This window comes from Elephantulus edwardii, unplaced genomic scaffold, assembly GCF_000299155.1.
Source record: "Elephantulus edwardii isolate Elephantulus edwardi_28Jun2011 unplaced genomic scaffold, EleEdw1.0 scaffold00161, whole genome shotgun sequence".
Lineage (NCBI taxonomy): Eukaryota > Metazoa > Chordata > Mammalia > Macroscelidea > Macroscelididae > Elephantulus > Elephantulus edwardii.
In genome coordinates this window covers 3,177,185-3,204,483 of record NW_006399911.1, presented here as the reverse complement: position 1 = coordinate 3,204,483, position 27,299 = coordinate 3,177,185, and the positions used below count along the sequence as shown (strand labels likewise).

General features: G+C 40.6%; 1 protein-coding gene across 1 annotated transcript in view; it reads right to left on the bottom strand.

Moving 5' to 3' along the window:
• The window catches only part of ZXDC (ZXD family zinc finger C), a 45,285-nt gene that overhangs the window by 8,684 nt on the left and 9,302 nt on the right, over positions 1–27,299 (bottom strand). The window contains exons 4-7 of the mRNA XM_006895199.1: positions 19,868–19,998; positions 14,637–14,807; positions 11,897–12,585; positions 10,010–10,094 (exon numbers count right to left, since the gene is read on the bottom strand). Of these exons, the coding sequence (XP_006895261.1) occupies positions 10,010–10,094; positions 11,897–12,585; positions 14,637–14,807; positions 19,868–19,998 (1,076 nt within the window). The remainder of the gene's footprint in view (positions 1–10,009; positions 10,095–11,896; positions 12,586–14,636; positions 14,808–19,867; positions 19,999–27,299) is intronic.

Below are 27,299 nucleotides of genomic sequence, written 5' to 3'. Positions count from 1 at the left end.
TCTCCTGCTTTACCCACGGGGACAAAAGGAGGGAAATAGTGACTCAGGTGCCCAGACCTTTGCTCCAAACCCCATTAATTAATAAAACATTTGAGCTTCACTCCTCGGCAGTGGCCTAGTCTCAGCGTATGCCCACCTGTACTGAGAATGCCACGACATTATGCTGGTGACTCCCCTGCAGCACTGCTTCTTTCCTCTCTCCTTCCTAATCTTTCAGCTCTGAGAAGAGGAATTAATTTTACAGTCTAGATCCTTTACAGATAAGGACAACTCAGGACCCTTCTAGAAAAACCTTACAAAGCTGTCGCTAACACCCAGATGAATCACAGGAACTTTTTAGCTGATGTATCCCTCCCATTTCTCTATTTCTATTTAAACGGGCATTTTAATACTATATTTTAATCCATTTCTTTTAACATTCAAAAAGTAAAATAAATTATTATAGAAATAAGGGGAAACAATTCATCATCTTAACTCTCAAAAAGAATCCCTATCCATGTACTGACTGTTACAGATTTTGCCAGTTTTTTTTCCTATGTAACTACACTGCACAAACAACATACTGGCTCACAGTGTGTGATTAAGCATAATTCTGCAGCAGCTGGCACACTGTGCCTTTGTGTATCTCCTTGGATTTTCTCTTGAGATGTATTTCAAATACAGTTGCAAGATTAAGACTAAGGAGCTCTGGTGGCTTAGTGGTAAAGTATTGCGCTATCAACCCAATGTTATGCAGTTCAAATCTACAGGAGCTCCACAGAAGACAGACTGGCAAGCTCCTCCTGTGGGATTTACTACCTCTGAAAACCCGCTGGACGGTTGGCTGTGGGTTGGTTCTAATTCCACAGGACACCACAAGCAGCAGCTTTGGGTATTTTTCTTAGTTTCTGAAAAGTCCCAGATGAAAAGCTACTTACAGAAATACCACAGTGGATCCTTGGCCAAGATCCAACAGGAAAGTAGGGGGTTATGTCACTTTAGCCAGGGCAGGGTCCTTTATCACATCCTGCAGGCCCAACCATGCTCGACCCCAGCCCTGCAGGAGGATATCATCTATAAGGTGCTTGTTCCTGCCGTATACCTACAGGGCACTCACCTTTCTTTTCACAGTTAGCTACTTTTAGGCCAGTTAGGATAATGTCAACAGATCCACTGGTTCTCCAGGACAGACACCTCTGGCGGCAGCCTGAGAGAGCCCATCAGCTTTCCAGTATCTGGCAAATCATAGTGACACAGAGAAGTCATGTACCCACTGGGATCAATGGACCAAATGTAAGAGAGCTTGATCTTAATGCCAGCACAGGCCTCACAGTACTGTCGTGCAGATTTAACACAGATTAGCATGTATGACCTCAATGCCACAGAGTCTTAGGCTTGCTTTCTAGCTCAGGGTCCCGTCAGTGATGTATCAGAGCTAACACTGACTTTCAATTGTGATGGCCTTGTACTACATGCTCGTAAACACAATGCAAATCCCTGCTGTTTCCAAAGTCTCCTTAAGATTCTTTACCATTAAGTGCTACAACTTTTCTGAAATATCTTTGGAATTTCACATGTAATTTTATTTTGAAAGAGTATTTTTTTTACAAGAATGTCTTCATTTAATCTGTTATCAAATCTTAGGGATTCTATCTTCAAAAGAGACCCAGCACCTCCCCACTTCTGATCACCTCTAAGCCACCACAAAACTCATTCTCATCTTCTGCCTGTATGACTGCCTTAAACATCTAACTACACTCTTTGCTTCCTCCCCTGTCATTTTATGGTTTCTTTTCCGAAGAGCAGCCAGAGTGATCCTTGGACAAGTATCACGTCACATTTCTAATTACAGGTTAGGCTTACTAGATGAAGCCTGGCAATCTGCTCCCAAAATATCAGAACACTGAGAAACAGCAGCCCAGCTCCACTCGACAACATAGGGGGTGTCACCTAAGTCAGGCTGGACATTTTCTCCCCTTACTCTAAGCAAGAGCCAACGACCTGACAATAACTCACAGGGCTGCACAGGAAGGACCCAGCTGCCTGTCCCTTCTAACGAGCTCTTTCTGAAACTCTGCCCCATGTGACGTAATCTACTCCAGCCACACTCCTCCTTGCTTTTCCTCAAACTCTTCTGACAGACTGCTTCCTTGGCCTGGAATGCTTCTTCCTCTAGATACACACATGGCTACCTTTCTGCCCTGTTCAGATATCTGAGGCTGTTCTTGTCTACTTCAATGCTTCTAATCAGCAAACTTTTATTTTCAGGTTCCCCACTTTCCAACCCCACTGCACCTTTTATCTTACTTACTCTTTTTTTAGCAGGCTTCCCTTGAGAAGTGTAGGCATATTTGTCAGTTCTGACCACAGCCAGGTCAGGCCCCAGAAATGTGCCTGCACGGTAGGTGCACCTAGAGCAATGATGTTTCTCTCAGGCAGGTTTTACGTTTCCTTCATTTAGTTCCTATTTAATTACTAAGTTTCTTTCCAGGCATTATATATTTTTGGTTCCTCCCCAAACAGCATGCCTCTGGAAACTATGAACTTTGATATATGTCAATAGTTACAGAAAGGCTTCAGGTCTTTTGTTCATAGGGTCGCTGTAAATCATGCTCGACTTGAAGGTAATCAACAACAACAATTACAAATATCTTTCATTGTATTTTCTAACTGGTAACTGTGAACAAAGGACATCATTAGATAGTTGTTGTTGTTATGTGCCACCAAGTCACCTGTGACTAGTAACTATCCCATGTATATTAGCTTTTGAAACCTGCCCTAACCTGAGTAAATCTCATCGCCCCCAACAGACCTAATCCCATTGCTCCAGTCACTGAGTCAATCTACCTCAGAGTCTCCCTCTCCTGTGGAGTCCCTCCACCCTCCCAAACATTATCTCCTCCTCCAAGGACCGGTCTCTCCTGGCCACATGCCCAAAGTATGTGAGACAGAGCTTCAAAATCTCCAAGGAGAAACTTGGTTTTACCCTCTCCAAGACAGACCTATTTGTTTTCTTGGCAGTCCATAGTATGTTCAAGACTCTTTGTATACATTTATTTTGAAAATAATCACTTGAATATTCTTAAGTCTTAATCATTTTTTAACTTTCTTTTGCGTTTTCTAATAAACAGTATGTCTAAACTCCTCCCTACATTTCTATCCTATTTTTCGTGGTCTATTTCAATGGCAAAAATTTCCAAAGCAATGTTAAATAAAAAGGGTATCAATGGTGATGAAAATAATCACATTTCTAGGTGTACGTGCAGGATGTCTTTGGTCGGTGGCCATGCAGTTGGTTTGGCTTCTAAAATCTTTACTTCTTTCAAGGGGGTATCTCATTCGTTTTTCCATCAGCTGGAAAGGAAGGCCCCTAACAAGACGGACTGACACTGTGACTTCAGCAGTGGGCCCTAGTGTCTCAGAGATGATGAGGATGGCACAGGACAGGGCTATTCATAGGGTCACTATGAGTTGCACTGAGTACTCAACTTGATGGCTGCTCACAGCAACATCATATATATCATTTTTAAAAAAAAATCAAATACAGGATCTGCTGAGAAAATTAAAAAAAAAAAATTCTTCCTTGACCTATTACTGTATTTCCCCTTGGTTGATTTTAATTTGTCCAATTTCACTGTAACGAATCATATCATGAGTATTAGCAAACAACTTCTCACGTGATCTTTGGGGTCTGTCTAGAGAATGATCAAAAACTGGTGTTGGGGTCCTCAAACTTGAAATTGTTATCAGAAATAGGAGTATTCTTAGAAATCTCCCCAACTTTGCATCTACCTAAAAATAAATATTTAGTAATTATGGGGAAATACTAACTTTATGATGGAAAAACTTGGCAGACAACATCTTAACCCCAAAATAACATCAATACCATGTACCCCAGTATGATGCAATAAACAGGTGTCATGGATTGAACTGTGTCCCCCCCAAAACATGCATGTAGTGACCCATGAAATCTATGAAATGATCCTTCATTATCAGATGAAGCAAATAGTTAGAAAAGGATTAAGGGTGGAATGCACCAACCCTTAAACTCATCACAGAGGGAGGAAAGCAAGCCAACAGGAGGGGCCCCATTACCCCAAGACTCCTCAAGAGTGGTGTGTGCACGTTTATATCCAGCTTCCTGGGCTGGGAAGGGTCCTGACACTAGAAAAGGCCAAGGCATATGGAGATCTCCAGGGAACATCAGACAAAAAGATGCTGAAGGAAACAAAGACCTTCGTTTAAAACTGTCAGAGGCAGCCTTTCCCTACAGGTGGCACTCTGAATTTAGACTTCTAGCCTCCTAAACTATTAAGTGTCACCAGAGATTCTTTGTGCAGATGTAGTCAGTCTGATTCCTGTGCGGGCCATCAGGTGAAGTCCTTGGGTACAGTCATAGTCTGGGTACAGTCACAGTCAGCTGATGGACTGGATTGACTACATCTGTGCAAAGAATCCTTGGAGAAGCTCAATATAATCAGTCAAAACCAGGTGAGGTGTGGACTGTAGAACAGATACATTAATTATTCAAGTGCAAGTTCAAATTGAAGCCAAAGAAAACTACAGCAAGTCCATAAGAACCAAAATATGACCTTGAGCCTATCCTACTTGAATTTAAAAACAATCTCAAGAATAGGTTTGAGGCCTTGAACACTAATAAGCAATGATTTTTACTTGAATAAAATTATAAAAATATTTATTTTGATAAGGAGAACAAAAGCAACTGAAAGCTAAAATAACTGCTGGTTATAGTTAATACCTACTAAGAAATACTATTCATTTTTAAAGACATGTTAAGAGAATGTGGCTATGTTTCAGTGTCTTTATTTCTTAAATACTCAAATATTTATTAAAGCAACAACAGAAAACCACTTTCTACAGGTTTCAGTGATACAATGCTACTAATTGAACATGTTTCATTTACCTGAACATTAGTCGTATTCCCTTTCCCTTGAAGCTTATCCACCAGAAATAGAAAATGCATTTGGTCTTTTATGTTCATTTTGCTTTGTATGTGTGAATCCTTTCATTTTACAGATTTTTACAATCACCACCCTTTTTTTCCATTATGTCTGTAAAGTTCATTTTGATATTGTGAGACCGGGAGTTAACTTTTAACAAATTACAATGAACACTAACATGTTCAATATTCAGTGTAGGAAAACAGCAACTTTAAACTGATTAACAGAGAATATCGATTTTAAACAAGCAGTTGTAAAAAAATGGCATAATGGCAGGCAACATCATCTGACCTCTAATTTCAGCCCACAAAATCCCTGGCTGTCAGGTGATTCTGACTAATGACAACCCTCTGAGACTCTAAATGTTAACCAGAGACAACACCTTACTTCCAAGGAGAAGCTATTAAGTTCAAACTGCTGACCTTTTGGTGGTGGCTGTGTATTGCTGAGCCAAAATTAACTCATAGCTGACCATCTAGCAAGTTTTCAGAGGCAGTAAATCACACAAGAGGAGACTGTCCACCTTTCTCCTGCAGAGAAGCTGCTGGATTTGAACAGTGGGCCTTAGGTTGGCAACACAGCTCCTTACCATTACACCAGCAGAGCTACCTTCTAATTTCCTAACAGAGGAGACTCATCACCAACACCAGCTTCCCAAGACTGATTACTGTGAGGCCAGACACTCCTTCACTCATCAACCTATCAATTTTGATATCATTCACCACTTTGTTCATTCATTTGTTACAGTGGTCGCCCAGTAACCATGCTCACAGTTAAGGGGATTATTAGGGAGGTTACATGATACAAGTCTTCCATCTGGACAGTTAGCTTCCCTGTGCAGAGAGGCAGGCTTCTCTGTGGCCCTCAGCCTTATGGTCCCTTGCCTTCTTCCCTGCTCAGACAAATATTACAAACTCTTAATTTTGCTGATGTAAGGACTCAAAAGCACTCCATGTGGTCAGTAACCCCCTCAATGAACGCCATCTCTAAGATCAGTAAAGCTAGCAAGTACTTAGAGACACCTCAGTCAGCAGAAAGCCTCTTGCTCTGTGGAACAGGAAACCCACTGCTCGGTCTTATGTTGGTCTCCTGGTCCTGCCGCTGCCTCACACCTTTTTGTTTTTACAACTCTGCCTACTGGGTCGAGGCAGTGTTTTACACAGTTCTAGGAGTAATGTACCCCACACCCGGCTCCTCTCTGGAACAGCTGAATTTAAGGCTGGTAGGGTGGCAAAACAGACCAATCTTCACTTTAGAGTTCCATGTATTAATTGTGAATGATTTCATCATGTACCTTACTGACATTATTAGCAATCCTTCCAGTCTCTTGGTGGGTCATCTAGTCACTTCGGAATGGCCAAGGCTACTGTAGTTAGATGTCAGTGAGCTGACCACAACTCATACTGACCTTCAGACCAACACGAGACCCTTGCCATATCCTGTGCTGGCTTCATGATCACGCTCAAGCCCACTGTTGCCGTCACTGCGCCAATCAATCCTGAGTCTTCCTCTTTTTTGATGATCCTCTACTTTTATCAGCATGATGTCTTTGTCCAAAGACGGGCATCTCCTGATAGGTAACATGCCAAGTACGTGAGGTGAAGGTTAACCACTCCGGCCACTGAGGAGGACCCTGGCTGCACCTCCTCCATGAAAGATCTGCATGTTCTTCTGGCATGGGATGTTCAAAATGCTTCACGAACAACGTAAAGCAAAGGTATTCATTCTCCTGTCATCCTAAGGCACTGTTCAACTTTCACATGAAAATGAAGTAACTCAAAAGTCTATGGCTTGAGTCAGACACATCTTACCCTTTAAACAAACATCCTGGCTCTTTAGCACTTTTTAAAAGTCCCCAGCAGGTAGATCTGCCCGATACAATATGTCCTTTGAGTTCCTGACTGCTGCTTCCACAGGTGCTGACTGTGGGTCCTGGCACAATGTCAACTTTAATCTTCTCTCCATCTATCCTTATTTTGCCTACTAATCCAACTGGGAGAATTTTTGTTTTCCTGATATTGAGATGTCATCTGTATTACTTAATATGGCGCCTTTAATCCTACTAAATAATTCATCACATCACAGAAGCCGTAATTTTACTATGAACTGAAAGCACAATACAAAATTTTACCAGTGACTCTACACAGGCATGCTAGCTCCTAACCAAATAGCTGGCAGCTCCACAGGAGAAAAGCCAGACAATCTGCTTCCATGGCGATTACAGTAAAAAAGCCCCATGGAGCTGGCTTCATCTAAGCTGTAACACACAGGTCACCTGAGTCACACTGCCAACTCATGGCAACAGGTTTTCTAAGCTACATACTCTGACATTTTTAAATAACTAGAAAAGACAGACAAAAAACCAGCAGAACCAAGTATTTAGAATTCACTATTACCTTTACAAAAAGATTTTCCAGTTTTCTTTAAATAGGGTCCCATGATTAAATTATCAGAGCAGATTCACACGAGGTTACAAAAGACTAAGTCTTGTTGAGTTCACATGTTGCTGAAAAAGGTGCCCTTTATAGAGTTGACTACTAGCAAGCTTATCAACAAGCGATCTTCCACCACCCTCACAATCTTGGCTATGGTTGCAGTCACTATTGTCTATCTGTCTTGTTGAGGGGCTTTCTCTCTTTTGATGACTCTCCATTTTTCCAAACAAGTCCATATATTGTCTTGTAAAAATAAAACTCCTGATACTTTCCAGTGATTTCAGTATCACTCTGAAGTAGGGCTCTGGTACTATGAGGCTGGTACTATGGAATGGCTACACCTGGGGAGAGATTCAGGCCTACTCTCAAGAGTCTTCTCAATCCTAAAGGTGATCTGTCATCAAGTTTTCATCTTGGAACTGCAACACCTGGCCTGCGTTTGCTCTTCTGCCCTGTTGTTGTTATTGTGGTTAGGTACCACTGAGTCGAGTATGACCCATAGTGACCCTATCAACAACAGATCTAAACCCTTTTCTATCCTCTGCCATATGTACACCTCCAGATACATTAGAGCCCAATGTGGTAGTCACTCTATCAATTTACCTGATTGAGGGTCTTCCTCTCCTTCGCTGACCCTCAACCTTTCCGAGCATCACGTCCTTCTCTAAAGAACAGCCCCTCCTAACAACAGGCCTGAAGTATGTGTGGTGAGGCCTCATCATCCTTGCCTCCAAAGAGCACTCTGGCTGCACTCTCTCCAATACATACTTGTTTGTTCTTTTGGCAGTCCGTGGGATGTTCAGCACTTTTCTCCAAGCCCACAGGTCAAAAGTATCAATTCTTCTTCTGTTATCCTCATTTACTGTCCAGCTCTCAGATGTACAGCAAGTGACCACAAAGTCTATGACCTGAATCAGATGCACCTCAGTCTTCAAAGTGACATCTTTACCCCTCAACAATATGAAGAAGTCCCTAATTACAGACTTTCCCAGTGCAATATGTCTCCTGATTTCCTGATTGTTAATTATGGATCCAAGAAAGATGAAGTTGTTGACAGTTTCAATCTTTTCTCCATTCATCATGATGTTGCCTGTTGGTCCAGTGGTAAGAATCAATCTTTGTTTTCTTGACACTGAGATGCAATCCAGATCTTTTATCTTATGCAACAAATGCTTCACGTCCTCCTTACCATCAGCAGCAAGGCTGTGTCATCTACGTAACACAGGTTTTCGATGAGTCTCCCCCTCTGATCCTGATGCCACACATTAGTCTTAAGAGTCCAGCTTCTTGTATAATTTGCTCAGCATTCAGACTGAATAGGTATAGAAAGAATACAATCCCGACACATGCTTTTCTTAATTTTAAGCCATGTAGTGTTCCCTTGCTCTGTTAGCACAACAGCCTTCTGGTCTAGGTATAGGTTTCGCATGAGCAAAATTAAATGCTCTGAGATTCCCATTCTTCTCAATGTTATCTATAAGTGTTTATAATCCACACAGTTAAATGCCTTTCCACAGTCAATAAAACATAAATAGACATTCTTCTGATATTCTTTACTTTCAGTCAGGATCCATCTAATATCAGCAATGATAATACCTGGGGCCATGCCTCTTCCAAATTCTGCTTAAACGTCTGGCAGCTCCTTAACTATGTACTATTCTAGCAGTATTTTACTTGCATGTGGTATTAATGATACTTTTCTATAGTTTCCACATACCTTTGGCTCATCTTTCTTAGGAACAGAACAAATACGGACCTCTCCCAATGCACTGGACAGAAAGCTGTTCTCCAAACTTCCTGGCATAGACTGGTGATTTTTTTTTTAAGTTTTTTATTTATTTATTTATTTTATGTGTGTACCGTCAAATTGGATCTGACTGGTACAGGAGGCGATTGTTCCTCCCTCTTCAGCAGAGCATCTGGTGGACTTGAATAGACTGGTGATTTAATTAACAATCAGGTGTGGGCTGGAAGCCTCTTCTTTAAACCAATTAGGACCTGGTGGGCAGGCCTTTGTGATTAAAGGACAGAGGGTCTCTCATGCCTGGGAAGACTGATTTGCTATTTGAGTTACAAACTAAACAGTCAGGACGTTGTATTTAGGGAGAACATTGTTCTAATAGGTACAGCAGTTGTCTGTCAGTTTGCTGTACAACTTATGAATTGCTATGACAATGAAAGCTATGCCACTGCTGTGTCAAATAGCACAAGGTTTACACATAGTGGATAAGTTTTAGTAGAGCTCCCAGATTAAGACAGAAAAAGTAGGATTAACCATCCACTTCTTAAACAGCAGGCCTCTGAAAAATCAATTAACAGAAAACCCAAGCCATTTACTTAGAAACTTCCAAATAACAGGATATGCAATTCTCAACATGTGTATTTTTTTTAGGTAAATATGTCCATATTGATGCTGGGGATTATTTTACTAATTTTTTAAGAAGGTTTCCTTATAAAAGTAAAAGAGTTGATAAAGATAAAAAGGCATTGGGAACAAAAAGGTAATACAAAGAACAGCGAAATGCCTATTTTATGTGTTTCTTCTTGGTTTAATTAGCTTGACAAGGTAATTCTCAGTTCCATGAGAAGAATAAAGACCTCAACAGCTAGTCACTGACACACACAAAACCTCACCTGCATTGTTCCCAGTTCCTTTCTGCTTTTTTTCCTTGGCTAGTTGAATGGCTCGGTAATCAGTTCTTGCTGAACCCTCACTTTCCTGAGACCAAAGAAAAGTGTGTCAGTCATTAGATCTAAACAGCAGAGAAAAGGGTAGCAAGTGAACAACTGAAATCTAGAGAAGTCTTCTTTTTAAACAAATTAAAGCTTCAGTCATTATTCTAGGATCTCCAGCAAGGGAATTCAAAGAATCAAATGTCACATCCAATGAGTGATAGCTCAACACACTCAAGCGTTACAATATACATCACTTTATTATTCAGAGAAGCAAAGTTTATTCTTCCAGTCTAAAACATATGAAAAAAATCTCCCACATAGACACTGTTGTAAAATGAACTACACACTTCTCTGCTTCCTGAAATGAGCCTTCCCTTGGTGACTCAGAGTTAATTTACTATATTTCCCACATTTCCCAAAATATGCCACAAAACAGTATTTGTACAGCAGACTAGGGGAGTTCCTATTTTATATACCCCTACAGAGGCCTCCCTGGCAGTAGGCATTATACTCAAAAGCCTCATCTACCAAATTAATTTACTGAATTCAGGAAGTTTATTACTAGAGCCCGACAAATGGTATTCAAACAGATTTCAACTGTTGTCAAACTATGTATGTTTTATAAGAAATGCTATAGTTTAACAGTTACCGTTTTACAGAAGAAAAGGGGCAAAGAACCACCCTCCACAGAACGTGGCATACCTGAAACCCATTCACCATACACCATTTGTATTCAGAGATGCAAGGCTGCCCAAGGTCACACAGCTAGCAAGAAAACGAACAAGGGGTTAGGATCAAGGCCTTGCTAGCTCTTACGGCCTTCACCCGCAGATCAGCTCTGGCGGTGAAGTGGGACACAAGACAACTACCAATGCACCGAGCCCCAGCACGGAGGCGCTGAATTCTTCCCCCATCTCTGAACTCCAGTCCTTCTCCCAGTTCCTGCCTGTTTATCTGTCCACTGAGCAACTGTTGTGGCAACGTAAGTGCATTTTAGGAAGCTATGGCTAAATAAAGTGGCAAACTAGGACACCAGAACAGGAAAGACAGTAAGACTGAAAAATAAAGCAAGCTAGCGCCATGCTAGGCTATTCACTAGTTACCTTAGGATTCACTCTATTCAAAAGATAAAATGTTTTGCACAATATAAATATCACCATCAAATTTAACTTGTGCAACAAGGAAAAGATCTGATCATTCCCATTTAAAACAGAAGAAAAATTCTTCTGAGAATCTTTAAGTTACATTAAAAGTGTAAATGATATATAAATATAATTAAAATACATTAAATATTCGGCCTCAAAATTAGAGTACATTCCCCTAGGAATGAAGGTCCACAAACCACTCTCTTTTTTCTTGTTTATCTAAATTTGAAAAAACATTTGGCATGGTTTTAAAGTTTCTATTAAACCTTTAAAGATGGTCTATATCGTGATTCCTCCTCTGGTCACTAATATTAATTCTAAGGTCATTTTATCATGTGAGAAGCACAGAAATAAAATATTTCAACATTACGAAATAATTCCAATTTTTTTCAGAAGAGTACATTATCGTGGAATCACAGAATTCAACAGGGCTCAGAAATCACCTAGCCAAACCCCTTCATTTTAGAAATAAGCAAGAATTTAAGGCTTAGATATGTTAAGTGATTTGCTCATAGTTGTGAAAACTAGTCAATTCCAGACTCAAGATCAAAACTCAGGTATCCAGAGTTGTAGGTCAAGGTTCTGTCCACTTGTAACCCAGTAAGAAATGTCTGCATATAAATGATTAATCCAGAAAAATCCTCACAATTGTTGGAAGAAGAGTAGGTTATGTGTGCTGAGTGAATATAGTACTTCATACCAAATACAAGTTGCTGGGCAGCGCACTGAGGTCTGTCTCTTTGTGAGCGCTGGAACCTCCTGCATGAGAGAGCACAAACTGGGTGTCCACTTTGCCTCCTTCCTGAAGCCCAATATCTGGGTCAGGAGGCAAGTTCGGTTCCACTTTAATTGGAGCCAGCAGTTCTGGCACGCAGTTGTTTCCACTGGGGCTGCTTGAAGAGGCTGATGTGCATATATTCAATGTTGAACTGCTGCTGGAAGTCAAGGCATGTGGCTCTTGACTCAAATTCTTTTTCACAGGCAGAGGTACCAAACAACCTAATGCTTCTGCACTTACAGTCTGCACATCATCTGGACTTAAGTTGCTCTGCTGAAGAACTGTGGCCATTGATCCAAGCATGAGAGGGCTATCCAAACTGGGAGAAATGTCACTGTTGGCCACCAGGACCAAGGGGTCCATCTGTCCCAAGGAACTGTTGTTAACAGAAAGATTCCCTCCTAGAGATGAGCTCACAGAAGTAACATCAATAGTCAAGATCCCAGAGTTCACCAATGCCATGTCCGATGCAACTGCAGAGCTATTACTGTCACCAGATGCATTAGAGAAGAGAGACACCAGGTCTATGTTATTAAGCTCGCTCTGTCCTGGGCTGGTAAGTTCACTGCTGGGTGTAAGAGAACTTGCAGCTTCTAACTGAGTTAAGAGATCTGAAACAAAGAAAGTAATGAATTTTTCAGTTACTTTATGACCTTAGAAGACTGAGAAAATGTGTATTTTGGAGGTGTTAGCAAATGATCACGAAAGCAAATGGACCTTGCTGCCTAGTTCCCAGTAAGTGGACACCCTGTCTGGCACTTCAGAGGGGACTGACACACACAATTAAAGGAACAGAATGTTCAATGGGGTGACTGTCACATGTATTGTCTCAAATTCTCAAACTGACAGGGATTCTTTCATACAGAGGAAATAACACAAAACAGAGGAAATAGCTTTTGCAAAAGTCACCTTGCATTAAATGGCAAGATTTGAAGCTCTATCTTTCAAGTGTCAAAGCTTGTAATCTTTCTTCTACACACAATAGCATCTATCCTTGAAAAGAATGAAAGTTTTCCATGAGTGCAAGCTTTCCTGTTAGTATTAGGTTGTGTCAGCTGTGTATCAACAAACTCTATAACCTTACTCCATAATCCAAAATTGTCCTTAGTCATCTCAGGTGACCAACAAGAAGAAACAAACCAGCTAGGCAAATGAGAACATCTTAACCAGATATACAATCAGCACTGGGCTGACCTCAGTGTTCTGGCTTTGTGTCCAGTTCAAAGACATTTTCTTTTGTGGACTCCCCATCCTATTTCCACTTTCGCTCTTCGACCTGAAGTACCTTCTTCCTCCTGCCTTCAAAGCAGTAACTACCTTAGGAGCAAAGCTCTCTCTATATGACATGCTCATATTGCTGACATAAAAACCAATAAAACTAAATCCACTGGAGTCACATCTGCTAAACAAACTATGTATCTGAGGGCTTTCATTTAGCACTCAAATTATCTTCCCACCTTAGAGATGAGGAAACAGGGCTCAAAAAGATGTCATATAATTGGGAAAATAGTCCTCCATTCAGGCTTATGCTCTATGTACACCAGACAATTAAGAAGGGCCTGGTTAGTGACACACCCATCTCTGACAACAACCCAAGAGAGCATGGTCTGAGTGTACTAGCCCCCACCCTGGAACAGGTACAGAGAAGGAGCCACTTCTGCTAAGACCCACACAATACTGTCTGGAAGACTTGTGGACAAGGTCCCAGGGGCAGGTCCCACGCCATCATGTTGAGGAATGTCTGACAACTATGCCCTTGAATCTTCCCCACTCCACATATCTATCTGGGCCATTATACTCTGTTCTCTCCATGATCTCTCCACTCCAGGTCTTCAGACCCCCAACCAGAGCTTAAAATTAAGCATAACTCTATTCTCAACTATAATGGCTTCTTACATTTTAGAAGAAACAAATATCTTCAGCAGTCTTAAGTCAACTTCATGTTGAAAATGGGTCCATAATCTTATCTGAAGGGCCAGGTTTCACCAGAGTTGAATGTTAAGACTTACAACACTGAATTTATAAATACGGGGGGAGGGGGGATACAGATGTAAAAGCAGAGAGAGGCTTAAATGCCACTGCTCAGAAAGAGTAACATGTCTTGGAAAGAGAGGAGTCAGAGGTGAAGGAAATGAAAATAGTGGATGGACAGGCTCAGAATTTAGGGCAAAGTTTACAGAGGACCACATAAGACTTAGGAGAGAGATGCTAGGGAGCTCTGATGGTCTAGGCTTGCAGTTCAAATCATCAATTGCCCCACAAGAATAAGATAGGTAGTCTCCTCCTGTGCTTTTTACTGCCTCTGAAAACCCACTGAAGTCTCAGCTGTGAGTAGGTTACAACTCTATAGCACATAACAACAACATCCCAGGGGAAAAAATCAACAAAGTAAAAGACTGAAAATTCCTTAAGGAAAACATTTTAAAGGCAAAGGAAGAGCAGAGGTCAGAGGCAGGGATATGGCAGGATCATCCAAAGAGAGCCCCCTAGGCTTAGTAACCATGGTCCACTGGCTGGTAAGACTATATCATATCAGAACAATTTGAATTAAGAACTGGTATAATTTCTGAAATAAGGAAGGAGTGACCTTTTGCTTCTCTCGTGCTCATTTGTCAAGCACATGCATTTTTCTGCAGTGTTAGAGATGTATAAAGTACAATACCTTGGCGCAAGTTGTGCTGTTTGACCACATGAGTCTTCATGCTGTGTTTGGACGTAAACTGTCGATTACAGCTGGAGACTGGGCAGCGGCTTTTGGAAGCATCCACGTCCTGGAGGTGCTTCTTTGAGTGAATGTACAGACTGCTGCGAGCAGAAAACCGAGCACAGCACCCTGGAATAAGAAGGGAGAAAGAATGTGATGCTTGAAGGTTTTCAAGAAACCGGTATCTCGGAACAACTCGGGAAAACAGAGTGAAAACAGATGCACAACTCAAAGAATGCAATCAATGTCTAATGAGTTATACATGTAGAACCCGTTTATTTTGCTGTGTATATTCTCAACAACGTAGATAGTATTTTAAAAAGAAGAAACCAACATAACCATTTCCTCATCACTTCAAAACAGTGAGGTTTTTCTGAGGATTAGGGTAAGGATCAACAGCACGGACTCAGGATCAGGATCAAAAAGTAAGTAAAGTGCAGGCAGCTTTATCATCTGGGCGAGACACTAGGCATTCCTACCCATCATGCTATACCCCTATTGGCTTAGCAGGCTTTTTCTTGGGCCCCTGATCCCGCTACCTATCACTATAAAGGGCTTTCTGTCTTCAACATTATAGCCATTGACTACTGTTACAAATGTTTTAGGAGGTTCCTTGCAGGCTCCCTTCTCCACTTCCGTCTTCTTGCTGTTACTTCTCCATCCTGCTTCTGTTTGAAAAATCTAAAGAGTTAGCTACTTACATAACTCAGCTCCCTATCAGCTTTAAGGCACTGGCCCCTCGCAGCATAAATGACCAATCCTTTCTCAGTAGGTGACCAAATACTTCATTTGCATAACAGCCCATCACTGTCTCACTTATATGGTCAACTGCCCAATCTCTGCAAGATACACACCAATCACAGAGTAGGCTACAGTCCAGGGCCAGCAAAATGGATCAAGTTATCCCGTTTTACAGTTTTCCTAGAAAATATCAATCCACCTGGACAAAAATAATAAACCCTCTGGGGTAGAAAATCAGCCAAAACTACTTCTCAGGGTTTAGGGTGAGAAATCTTTCAAGCTGTTTTTACAAAGGACTTCTTTCACTAGAACCTCCTGTACCTATCACCCAGACTCAAGAATTATCAACAAAATACAAAATTTTTTAAAATTGAAATTCTAAAGAAATTCTCCAAAATGATTCAAAGAATGTATAAAAAGTCAGTAGTCTACATTTCTTTAATAGAGTAAGACTAGGAGCTTTCCTCTTGAAACTGTGAAGGGTGCCTGTTGTTATCACTTCTACTCAATTGTGAATTAGAAGTTCTCTAGTCTGAGCAGTAAGACAAGAAAGACAAGTAAGATACCCAGATTCAGAGAGACGTAAGCCTCTCTCTACTTGAGATTATGTGATCCTACATACAGAAGACTCCAAGGAGTCTGCAAGAAAACTGTTGGAGCTAAGACAGAAATTTAGCAATGTTGTAGGGTAGTTTACATGCCAGCGATGAGAAATCAAAGAGAGAAATTAGTGAAACAATTCCACCTAAAACCTCAGCTCAGATCATAAAGTAACTAGGAATAAATCCAACTAGGGATATGAAGGCTTATACGCAAAAAGAGATAAATTATGAAATACAAAAAGAGCTTAAGAAAAATGTGAAACAAAAAAAGGATGCTCTGTGTTCTTGGGTTGGAAGGCAGGATAGATTCAATGCAATCCCAATCAAATCTGTTCCTCTCCAAGAACTAGTCCCTCCTTGCAACATGCCCAAAATATGTCAGACAAAGATTCAGAATCTTTGCCTCCAAGGAGCAGCCTGGCTTCACTCTCTCTAGGACGAACCTGTTTGTTCTCCTGGCAGTTCGTGGTATATTCAATACTCTTCTAAAGCACCACAGCTCAAAGGTATCAACTCTCCTTCTTTCATCACTAGTCATTGTTCTGCTTTCTGATGTATAGCCAGTTATTGGAAAGGGACATCATGCTTGGGAGGGTGGAGGGACAGCTCAAGAGAGGAAGACCCTGGATGAGATGGACTGACTCAGTGACTGGGATAATGGAGGTAGGTGTGTCAGAAATAATAGGGTTGCCTCAGGATAAGCCGGGTTCAGAGCTGTTGTGCACAGAGTCACTGTGAGTTGCAAGTGACTCAGTGGCACATAACAATCAAAATTTTTAAAAAGGTCTTCTTTACAGAAATTTAAAAAACCCTCAATTTTATGTGAAATAGCAAGAAGTCTCAAACACCTAAAGTAGTGTGAAGAAAAGGACAAAGCAGAACGAGTCATATTTCCAGATTTTTAAACATAATTTACAGCTACTGTAATCAAGACAGCCATTTATAAAAAGTCACATAAATCAATGGAATAAAATCAATTCAAATAAGTGCAAACTCATTGCCATTTAATCAGAACTAATTCACAGTTCACCATCCATTGTGTTTCTAAGCCTGTAAACCCAATGGATTTAGTTACCTGTTTCTTGGTGGAAGATCTATCAACAATCTGCGTTATGCAGATAACACAACCCTGCCTGCTGAAACTGAGAAGGACCTGAAGGGCTTCCTGCAGAAGTTCCAGGACTGCAGCCTCCAATATGGATTGAGAAGACAAAGATTCTCACCACTGGGCGGCCAAATGGAAGCATCAGGATGGATGATGAAGAGATTGAGATTGTTCACAGCTTCAGTTTGCTTGGCTCCACAGTCAACACTCTTGGCACCAGCAGCCAGAAAATTAAAAGGCACATTGCCATGGGAAAGTCTGCTGTTAGGGACCTCTCCAAAGTATTGAAGAGCAATGGTGTCTCTCTGGAGACTAAGGTGCATCTGATACAGACCATGGTCTTTGCAATCACTTGTTATGCATCAGAGAGTTGGACAATGACCAAGAAGGATAGAAGGAGAACTGATGCCTTTGAACTGTGGTGCTGGAGAAGAATACTGAGACCATGATCTGCTAGGAAAACAAACAGATTCATCATGGAAAGGGTTAAACTGGTTGGATCCTTTGAGGCAAGGATTCTGAGGCTCCATCTAACATACTTTGAACATGTTGTAAGGAGAGACCGGTCCTTAGAGAAGGACATCATGCTTGGGAGGGTGGAGGGCAGGCGCAGGAGGGGCAGGCCCTCTATGAGGTGGATTGATTCTGTGACTGGGATAATTGGGATGGGAGTGTCAGAGACAGTGCGATTGGCACAGGACAGAGCAGAGTTTAGAGCTATTGCACATAAGGTCACTATGAGTCACAAGTGACTTGAAAGCACATAAAAACAACAACTTGTTTGTTGAGGAGCCTCTGGTGGATTCCAACTACTGGAGAGGTGCGGAGTTTGGGTTAGCAGTGCTCCTCTCTACAAACTTGAGAGTCCAGAAACAAGCCCACATATCCACCAACTCAACTCAATGACATTAAGTTAGAATCAACTCACAATGAAGCCTCCATTGCACAGGAAACAGGCTATCTTTATCCAGTGAAACACTTGCCTTTCAGTTAGCAGCACAACATCCTATGGACTATGCCACCACAGCTCCCTCACACATCCATGTCAACTAATTTTTCACAAGTATACTGTTAAGTTCAGAAGTTCTGGTAGCCTAGTGGCAAGAAACTGAGCTGCAATCCCAAAGACACACGATTCAAATCCAGCAGCTTCTCCACGGGAAAAGGATGGACAATTTCCTCCAGTGTAATTAATTGCCTCTGAAAACCTGCTGGGGGGGTCAGTTTATGGGTCAGTTCTGACTCAACAGCACATAACAACAACAACAACAAGTGCTAAGTTCATTCAGTGGGAAAAGAATATTCTCTTCAACAAATGGTGCTAGGGAAATTGGGATTTCACATGTAGAAAACTGAAAAGGATTCATGCCTCATTCCATATACAAAAGCAAATTAAAAGCCTAAATGTACAAACTGAAATCATAACATTGTAGAAGAAAATGCAAGGGGAACACTGTTAGGCTGAACTTTTACCAAGGGATTATCTAAAATAATAACAAAAGCATAAAGAGTAAAAGATAAATTCTTTTTTTTTTTATTTCTTGTGTACCAGCAAGTCGGATCCGACTGGCACAGGAGGAGACTCCCCTCCTCTTCCAGCGGACCATCTGTTAGATTCAAACCACGTGCCTTCAGGATGGCAGCGCAGCTTCTAGCCATTAGGCCACCACAGACCCTTGAAACTTAAAACATTTGTTTATCACTTATCTTTACCCAAAAAAAGTGGGACAATATCTTCAGAAACAATATCCCACTGTCACTGAGTTGAATCTGACTCAGCAAACCTGCCATCAGGTAAATCTTTAATGGAGAAAGAAGACTGTCAATTTTTCTCTTGTGGAACTGCAGGTGGATTCAAACTGCCAAACTTTGGGTTAGCAGCCCATCACAAAACACACTTCACCACCAAGGATAGTTATAGCCACTATTTTAATCAAAGATTCTACAAAAAAATTTTTATCAACAGGAAAAATGTAGAACAGAATTTCAAATTCTCCTGGACTTCAGACTTCTTAGAGTCATGAAAGTTGGTTAAACTCCTGAAATCATTACTCAGAAATAATTTTTAAACTTTAAATCAAAAATATTTCCTTATGTCATCAAAGCAAAAGCTTTGCTTAATTCAGTCTGTGAGTTCCTGACCCTAAGACTAACTCAGAACTTGCCTCACAAGAGTCAACAACCCTAGGACAGAGCTGGTAAGGCAGCAACAATCACATACAAAATAGCTTTTTGTTAAAATTATGCCTTCAATACTTTATAAAAGAAAATTTTCATAACACCCTTTTAAAAACTTAAGACAGCTTAACTGCTGTCCAACTGCAATGAATTTTACTGAGTCCTTACTATTTGTCAAATGTCATAATAGGCTTTTTTTTTGCTATTCATTATTTTTTGTAATCCTCAGCCATACTTACAGTGAGCGGTAGGGCTAGGTATCAAAACTAGAATTTATTCCAACTCAGAGACTCTATTAAACAGAGGATAAGATCCCACAGTTTCCCAGGCTATAATCTTAATGGGAGCAGACTGCAAAATTTTCTACCCTATGGAGTCAACAGTGGGTTTGATCTGCCAACCCTTTAGTTAAAAGGTGCATGCTTAACCACCATGCTCCCCAAAACAATTAATGACTCAACTTTAGAACTGAAACTTACCTTGTCTTTAAGCAACAAAAATGCAACTTTAAATAACTTAAACTTACACACATCTAAAGCACAAAGCAATGTTTTCAACTGTACCTTCCACAGGACACTCAAATGGCTTTGTGCCCAGGTGAGTTATGCTGTGGCCTTTCAGATGCTCTGCCCTTGTGAATGATTTCCCACAGCCTTCCACAGGGCAGGTAAACCTCCGGTCGTCATCATGTTTCCTGACAGGAACAAAAAAAAAGGGAACCGTGATTATTCGTACAACTCAAAGATCACCGAGATAATTCTGTTTAAAACAGTCAAAGAAGAAAGTAACAGACAGCTCACTTGGATTTGAAGGTTTCTCTCTGCCATGAAATGAAATATTAACCATAAACATTTTTGACCAAATCCTGCCAGTGGCTTTTTCAACCAAAGCTAAAAATCTTTTCTCTTCTGTTTGAAGCCTGGTTTACTCAAATTTCAAAAGGTGTCATGATTGCAAAGAATTCTGGCAATGTAGTGTATGCATTACCTATTGGGACAGTAACTGAAAAGTTGAAAGTTTGAATCCATGAGCTGCTCTCTCCCATAAAGACTTGCAGCTTCAAAAAGTAACATGTGAGTCAGAATCAACTCAACAGCAGAGGCTTTAGTTTTGGCGTGTCTCACAATTGCAGGCAGGAAGAAGGCAGAAACTACCATGGACCTGCAATCAGTTTGTTTCAGTAAATGAGAAAGGGCAGTGTTCACTCATCTTAAATTCAGCCAAACATTTATCTTCTCTTCCTCCTCCTCTTACCTCTGAGCTATTCCCTTATTTTCCACAATCACAATGGTTTCCTGGTGTTCATATATTCTAACTGCTCAAAAGAAACTTGATGCTTCAATTTATTTAAACTTTGAACATATTTTTAAAAAATGAGATGGACTGACTCAGTGACTGGTAAAATGGAATTAGGTGTGTCAGAGACCATGAGATTGGCTCAGTATAGGGTAAGGGTCAGAGCTAATGTACATAGGGTTACTATGAGTCCCAGGTGACTTGATGGCACATAACAACAACATACCAAATTATTAGCTTCATGCATTATTTTTTTAAAAAAAGTACATTTAAAAATTCTGAATTCTGTCTCTAATCTATGTGAGATTTGCAATTTAGCGATGCCACAATTAAAAGTTCCACTTTAATGACAAAACTAAGTGTCAGAAACAGGTTAATATTACAAGTCCCAAATATATTGATGAGGTTTCTTCCACTGTTTAAAAACTCCAGATGATAAACAAGCTTTTCCAGCTTCACATTCCAGTTCAACGAGACATGCATTCTGACTTCACATTCTAAGTCTTAAAACCAAAACCCCAAATCCATTGTCCTTGAGCTGATTCTGACTCAGAACAACCCTCCACCTGGTTTCTGAGATTATAAACTTTACAGGAGGAGACTGTCCATCTTTCTCCCACAGAGCAGTAGATGGAGTCAAAACACCAGCCTCTCAGTCAGTAAGCCAGTACATAATGCACTACATTACCAGGGCTCCTTGTACGTCTTAAAGCCAACAGGGAAAGATCGTATTTTCCTAAGTAATATTACTATATTAAATCCCTCAACCTCTGGCATGTTAAGTTTGGATAAAGCATCTAGTCTCATTGAATCTCAACATAAATCAGAGGATGACAACAACAGCCTCAATATTGTGAAGGTCCAGTGAAGTAATACAGGTGTTTCAGAGTTGTGTCCACAGCTGCACTAAGAACCCAAAAGACTGGCTGGAATTTACCAGCAGTTCGGGAGGAGAAAGATGGAGTCTCTCCCCAGGCAATTTAGTCTCTGAAAACCTGCTTGAGGGTTGGCTATGAATCTATTCCAACTCAACTGTGGTTTTCGAGAACCATAGGTTGAGTCCTCCAAGTGGCAGTCAGATCACTATGAAGTGTCCATATGACATTTTTTTGTGACTGAGTCAGAATCAACTCATAAGGCGACCCTTCAGTGGGTTTTCAGGGGCAGCAGAGATGACAGAAGGAAAACTGATGCCTTTGAGCTGTGGTGCTAGAGAAGAGTATTGAATGTACCATGGACTGCTAAGAGAACAAACAGATTCACCCTGGAGAGGGTGAAACCACGCTGCTCCTTGAAGGCAAGGATTCTGAAGCTTCATCTGACATACTCTGGGCATGTTGCAAGGAGGGGCCAATCCTTGGAGAGGGACATCATGCTTGGGAGGGTGGAGGGAGGAGAGGAAGACCCTCGATGAGATGGATTGATTCAGTGACAACAACTTGCATGAGAGGAGATTGTCCATCTTTCTCCCATTGAGGAGCTGGTGGATTCAAAACATGTGCCTCTGGGCTGGCAGTACAGCTCCTTACCACAGAAAGACCTAATTTACAATGCTTAAAATTACAGCATTTACATAAGTATACAATGTTGTTGTTATGTGCTGTCAAGTTGCCTGAGACGCAAAGCGGCCCTATATATACAACAGCCCTAAACCCTGCTCTATCCTACGCCAATCTTACTGTCTCTGATACACCTACCCCTATTACCCTAGTCACGGCAGAATTATATGTAATGTATACAATTACTTCAAAATGCAAGATTATGTATCACATATACAATTACATAACAGTAATCATTTACAAATTACAGAAATAAAGATTTATATACAAACTACATAAGGTTTTAGGGGGTTTTCCCCTCACAAAAAGCACATACTAAAAAAATTCTTTTTAGGTGATGAGGTTGTCAGTGACTTTCTTTTTACAGTTTCTTGAATTTTTGCAAATTTTCTAGAGTGAGCCCCAAGTTTTATTACTTAAAACTACATAACATGCCACAAAGAGGGCATTCAAGTAAAAAAACACATGCATGAATAGATTTTCCTGATCACTGTCATTGTTGTTATGTGCCGTCAGTTTGCCAAAGAGTTAATCTGGAATCACAGCAACCACCGTGTAAGACACGGTTCTCTCCCTCTCTGGTGGCCTAGTGTCAAGAAGCTGTGCTGCAATCCTGGCGGCATGTGGTTCAAGGCCACCTGCTGCTCCACAGGAAAAGGACGGGCAATCTCCTCCTGTGTGATTAAATGCCTCTGAAAACCCACAGAGGGTCAGTGATAGCACTGGGACTCTGGAATACAATGATAACAGAAAAAACAACAGTGCTTCCAAGACTGTAACCTTTACAGAAACAGAACACTGATTTCTCTCATGAAGCAGCTGGTGGATCTGATCTGCTAATCTTCTTCGGATCAACAATTGAGCACGTTAACCACTGTGCTACCAGGGTAGCTGCCCATTATCTATTAAAAAACTGTCAATGCTCTCAGACTCAGAACTAATTCTTTTCTGACCTTTCTGTGGGTTTCAGGAAACTGTACATCACACGGGAGGAAACTGCCATTCTTTCTCCCTCAAAGCTGCTGGGGGATGGATTCAAACCGCCAGAGAGGCGTCACCTTTGGGTTAGCAGCACAACTCCCTACAGACCAGGTTCCCAGAGCTCCCTCAGCTACTAAGAGCACACCTACCATTTTTTACTGCTGTATTTACATAAGGGAGATGGTATCTCATTTTAGTTTTGATTTACTGCTCTCACTGATCTATTACAAATGAAAACTAAAGTGCATTATCAACTTACCCATGCAAGTACAGCACTGGAAAAAAAACTTTTAATGAAATTAAAAGCAACAAAGGTGGCAAAGGTAAGGAAAGATTGAAACCCTTATCCACTTTACAGGACTGTAAAATGTACCACCACTACAGAAAATGGTATGGCACTTTTAAAAGAATCTCTGTTGTTTTTGTTACACACTCTGTCTCTCTTGTTCATTAAGAAGGCACTTGTACTGCCCAACTTTCTCCTACAGACCCCAAGGTATTCTAACTGCCTGAGAAGTTGTGGTCTATGGTGAACAATGGAACTCCTTACAGGCTACACCACCAGAACATCCTCAAAAATACCTTATGATCCAACAATTCCACTTCTGGAGATTAACAAAAGTGATACAAACAGATACATACATAGCTATGTTCACCACAGCATTATTTAAAACAGCAAAAAGATCAAAGCCACTTAGGAGTTCATCAATGGATGAACAGATAACCAAAATGCAGTACAGAGAAACAATAAAAGGACATTTCTCAGACTTTAAGAATAATTATGAGTACCTGAAATATCATAAAACATGAATAAATCTGGAAGATTATGCTAAGTGAAATAAGCCAATCATAGCAGGAAAGAGGTCAAGGCTCATGGATGGTTCGCAGAGATGTGCTGAGGGAGTAGCAAGCGGAAGCTCTCTCAAGCCACTAATTATGGTGACAAGAAAAATGTCATCAAATATGGGCGCATACTTCTTATGAGGTAAATAAGGTCTATCAAACTGTATAGGAAGGATGTCTTTAATAATGGGTGTAACTTGGTAACACCAACAAATCCCTAACAGATTTATGTACAAAGAGGTATGTGTGTGCATGTACATATAGCTATCTACATAACAAACCACACAGCAGACACAGGTATGGATATTACTGAGACAATCTAAATACTTTGTGAGACGGGTTTTCTGGGTTTGAAGACACAGGACCACGTTTTTGGGCATAACTCAGTTAATAATAGTTTTAGAAAGTATATGTTCTACATACCAAGGCGGTGAATAGTGCTTGAGGTCTCAAAATGTCAAACCACTTTATGGGTGGTTGAATGAAAAACTAACTTGCCTTGTAAATTTTCATAAAATTATAATTTATTTTTTTAAATTCCACAGAATAAATTAAAGAAATTTCTGGAGAAAGTAGCAGACTAGACAGGTGAGACTATAGACACTACTGAATAAAAAGACACTAAAACCAAAAATAACAGATATGGATGTTTATACTGAAACCCTGAAACAAAGATGTACTTTACAGACAGAATGAAGAAATTCAATGAAAACACTGAATAAGACAACAGAGTACAAAACCATAAACACTGCAGCATGGCCATTCTGAATAGCTGGCTGCTGGGCAGGGAAACCCAGGGATGCGTGGTACACACACCAGCAGCTAGCTGGCCTTCTCCTCCATGGCGTTCCAGAGATCAGGCATGTGACCCTCCTCTACTACCATCACCACCAGGTAGTGGCAGCATTCCTCTGGCCCACCCCAGCGCCACCCGAGGCCAGACCAAGCCAAACTGTTTCTGGTATCAGGAGAGTGTTCAGGTCTCTACTTCCAAAGACTCCCTGCAGGAGTGGGTGGACTGTGCTGTGCCTGGCCTGCAGGCTGCCTGTGGATTTACGAAGGTATCAACCTCTGGCTGGGCCTAGCTCTCACTGGGCTCCCATGTAAACACCTTGCACAGCAGAGGGCACAGCCACATTAGGAGCAATGCATCCTCCAGAGAGTACATCACCCCTGACATTTCAGATTGACAGTGATTCTCTCTCCACATTAGCAATCTGACTGGGTACCCAACCCCCAGCCTGGCAAAGACACCATTCCTAGCCAGGCAGACTAGCCCAGGTGCCTCTGAGGCCAGCAGAAATTGTCCTATGTTGGATGCTACCCAGGCAGCAAGAGGTGCGACCCAAGTCACATCTTGGGGACTCTACCACCATTGCGCAAGAGCACATTCTGATCTGACTGGATATTCTAACTCTAACCTTCTGCTCAACTGCACACACACACTGTCCCAGGCCAGGAAAACAAAACCCACTAAGACATAATGAAATTTCTCAAAATTAAAGACAAAGAATACATAAAGCAATTTTGAAAACACAAAGAATTATCAACAAAGGAGAAGGAACAAAACTAAGCTCCAATTCTTAGCAGAAACATTCAGGCAAGAAAGAAATGGAATGGCACATATATAAAATTCTGGAAAAAAAGATACCAACAAGGAATAATATAGCCAGAAAAACTATCCATTAATAATGATGTCCACCATCAGAGAATTTCCAGATAAACATACACCAAAATGAATTTGTAAAAATTAGGCCAACTCTACAGAAATATCAGAGAGTTACTTGGACCAAGAACTAAAAATGACAGACCCAAGCACAGAATTGCACAAAATACAAAGAAAGGGAACCAGAGGTGTCAATGAGGACAACTACAACGCAAAGAGAGGGAATAAGAAGTGTAGTTACAAGATTTAAATGGAGAGGAAGTCAGGAAGATTTCAAGACACAGTGAACTGTTTTAAACTTGGAAATATAAAAGTAATTTATAGAGTTATATTTAAAAAAATTAGCAAACTTTCTTATTAAAAACAAACAAAAAACCCACAAACAAACAAATCCAAAAAAACAAACCACCAAACCCAGAAAAACTGTTGCTACCAAAACAAAAGCAATAAGCAAAATGGTAAGAAAAGCCGTAAGTAAAAGGAACCACACACAGAGAAAAGCAGATGGAACAAAGAACTCAGAAATATCACAGAAAAAAGTGGAGCAGCAAAACAATAGTAACAAGAACCAGGCCTACTGATAATTATTAAGGAGCTGCACTACCAACCCACAGACATGCAGTCTGAATCCACCAACTGCTCCACAGGAAAAAGATGGACAATCTTCTGTCATGCCACTTAACAACCTATAGAAACCCAAGGGAGGGTCAGCTCTGAGTCTGCTCTGACTTGATGGTACCCAACAACGTCAATAATTTTATTTAATTAATGAGTTAAATGTGTCAGTACAGACAGAGAAGAAGAAAATTAAAAACATGCCTCATCAATATGCTGTCTATAAGCGACACATCTTACACACCAAGATTAAAAATTCTTGTAAGTAGAAAAAAATTCTATCAGCTAAATGGTAAACAAAAAAAAAGAGCTAAGATGGTAATATTTTCTGAGAAAACAGATTTCAAACCAATAATCAGGATGAAAAACAGGAAGGGAATTATACAGTGATTAAAAAGGTAACTGAACAAGAGGACATAACTATAATTAATACTTATGTATCCAATGTCAGAGCCCCTAGATACATTAACTGATGTGAAAACAGAAACAAGCAACTATACAATAACAGGTTTCAATACATCACTGTGGGTGACAGAACTACTAGAAAGAAATTCAACAAAGACATAGAACTAAATGATACAATTAGCCAACCGGCTTTCATAAACATATGGAACACTCCACCCATTGCAATTACTTGCTAGGGTTGATAGAAGAATTGATGCCTTTGAGTTGTGGTGCTGGAGTACTGAATATACCATGGACTGTTAGAAGAATAAACAGGTTCGTCCTTGAGAGGGTGAGACCAGGCTGCTCCTTGGAGGCAAGGATTTTTTAATTTAATTTTATTTTATTTTATTAATTTTAAGGAACATTTACAGAGATTTTGGATTTCCATTCATTCATTGTTGCACTTTTCTCCACGCCCACCCCTCCTCCCAGTTCACTCCTCTCTTTGAAAAGTAAAATTCTTTCATTGGTATATAGTCCCCCCACCATCCCGAGTACACTCCACTATGCAACCTTAATTCTGGACTCTTGTCATAACCATAATACGCTATCATATATCACTTTTAAACTGTTCTCTCCCTCATCTGT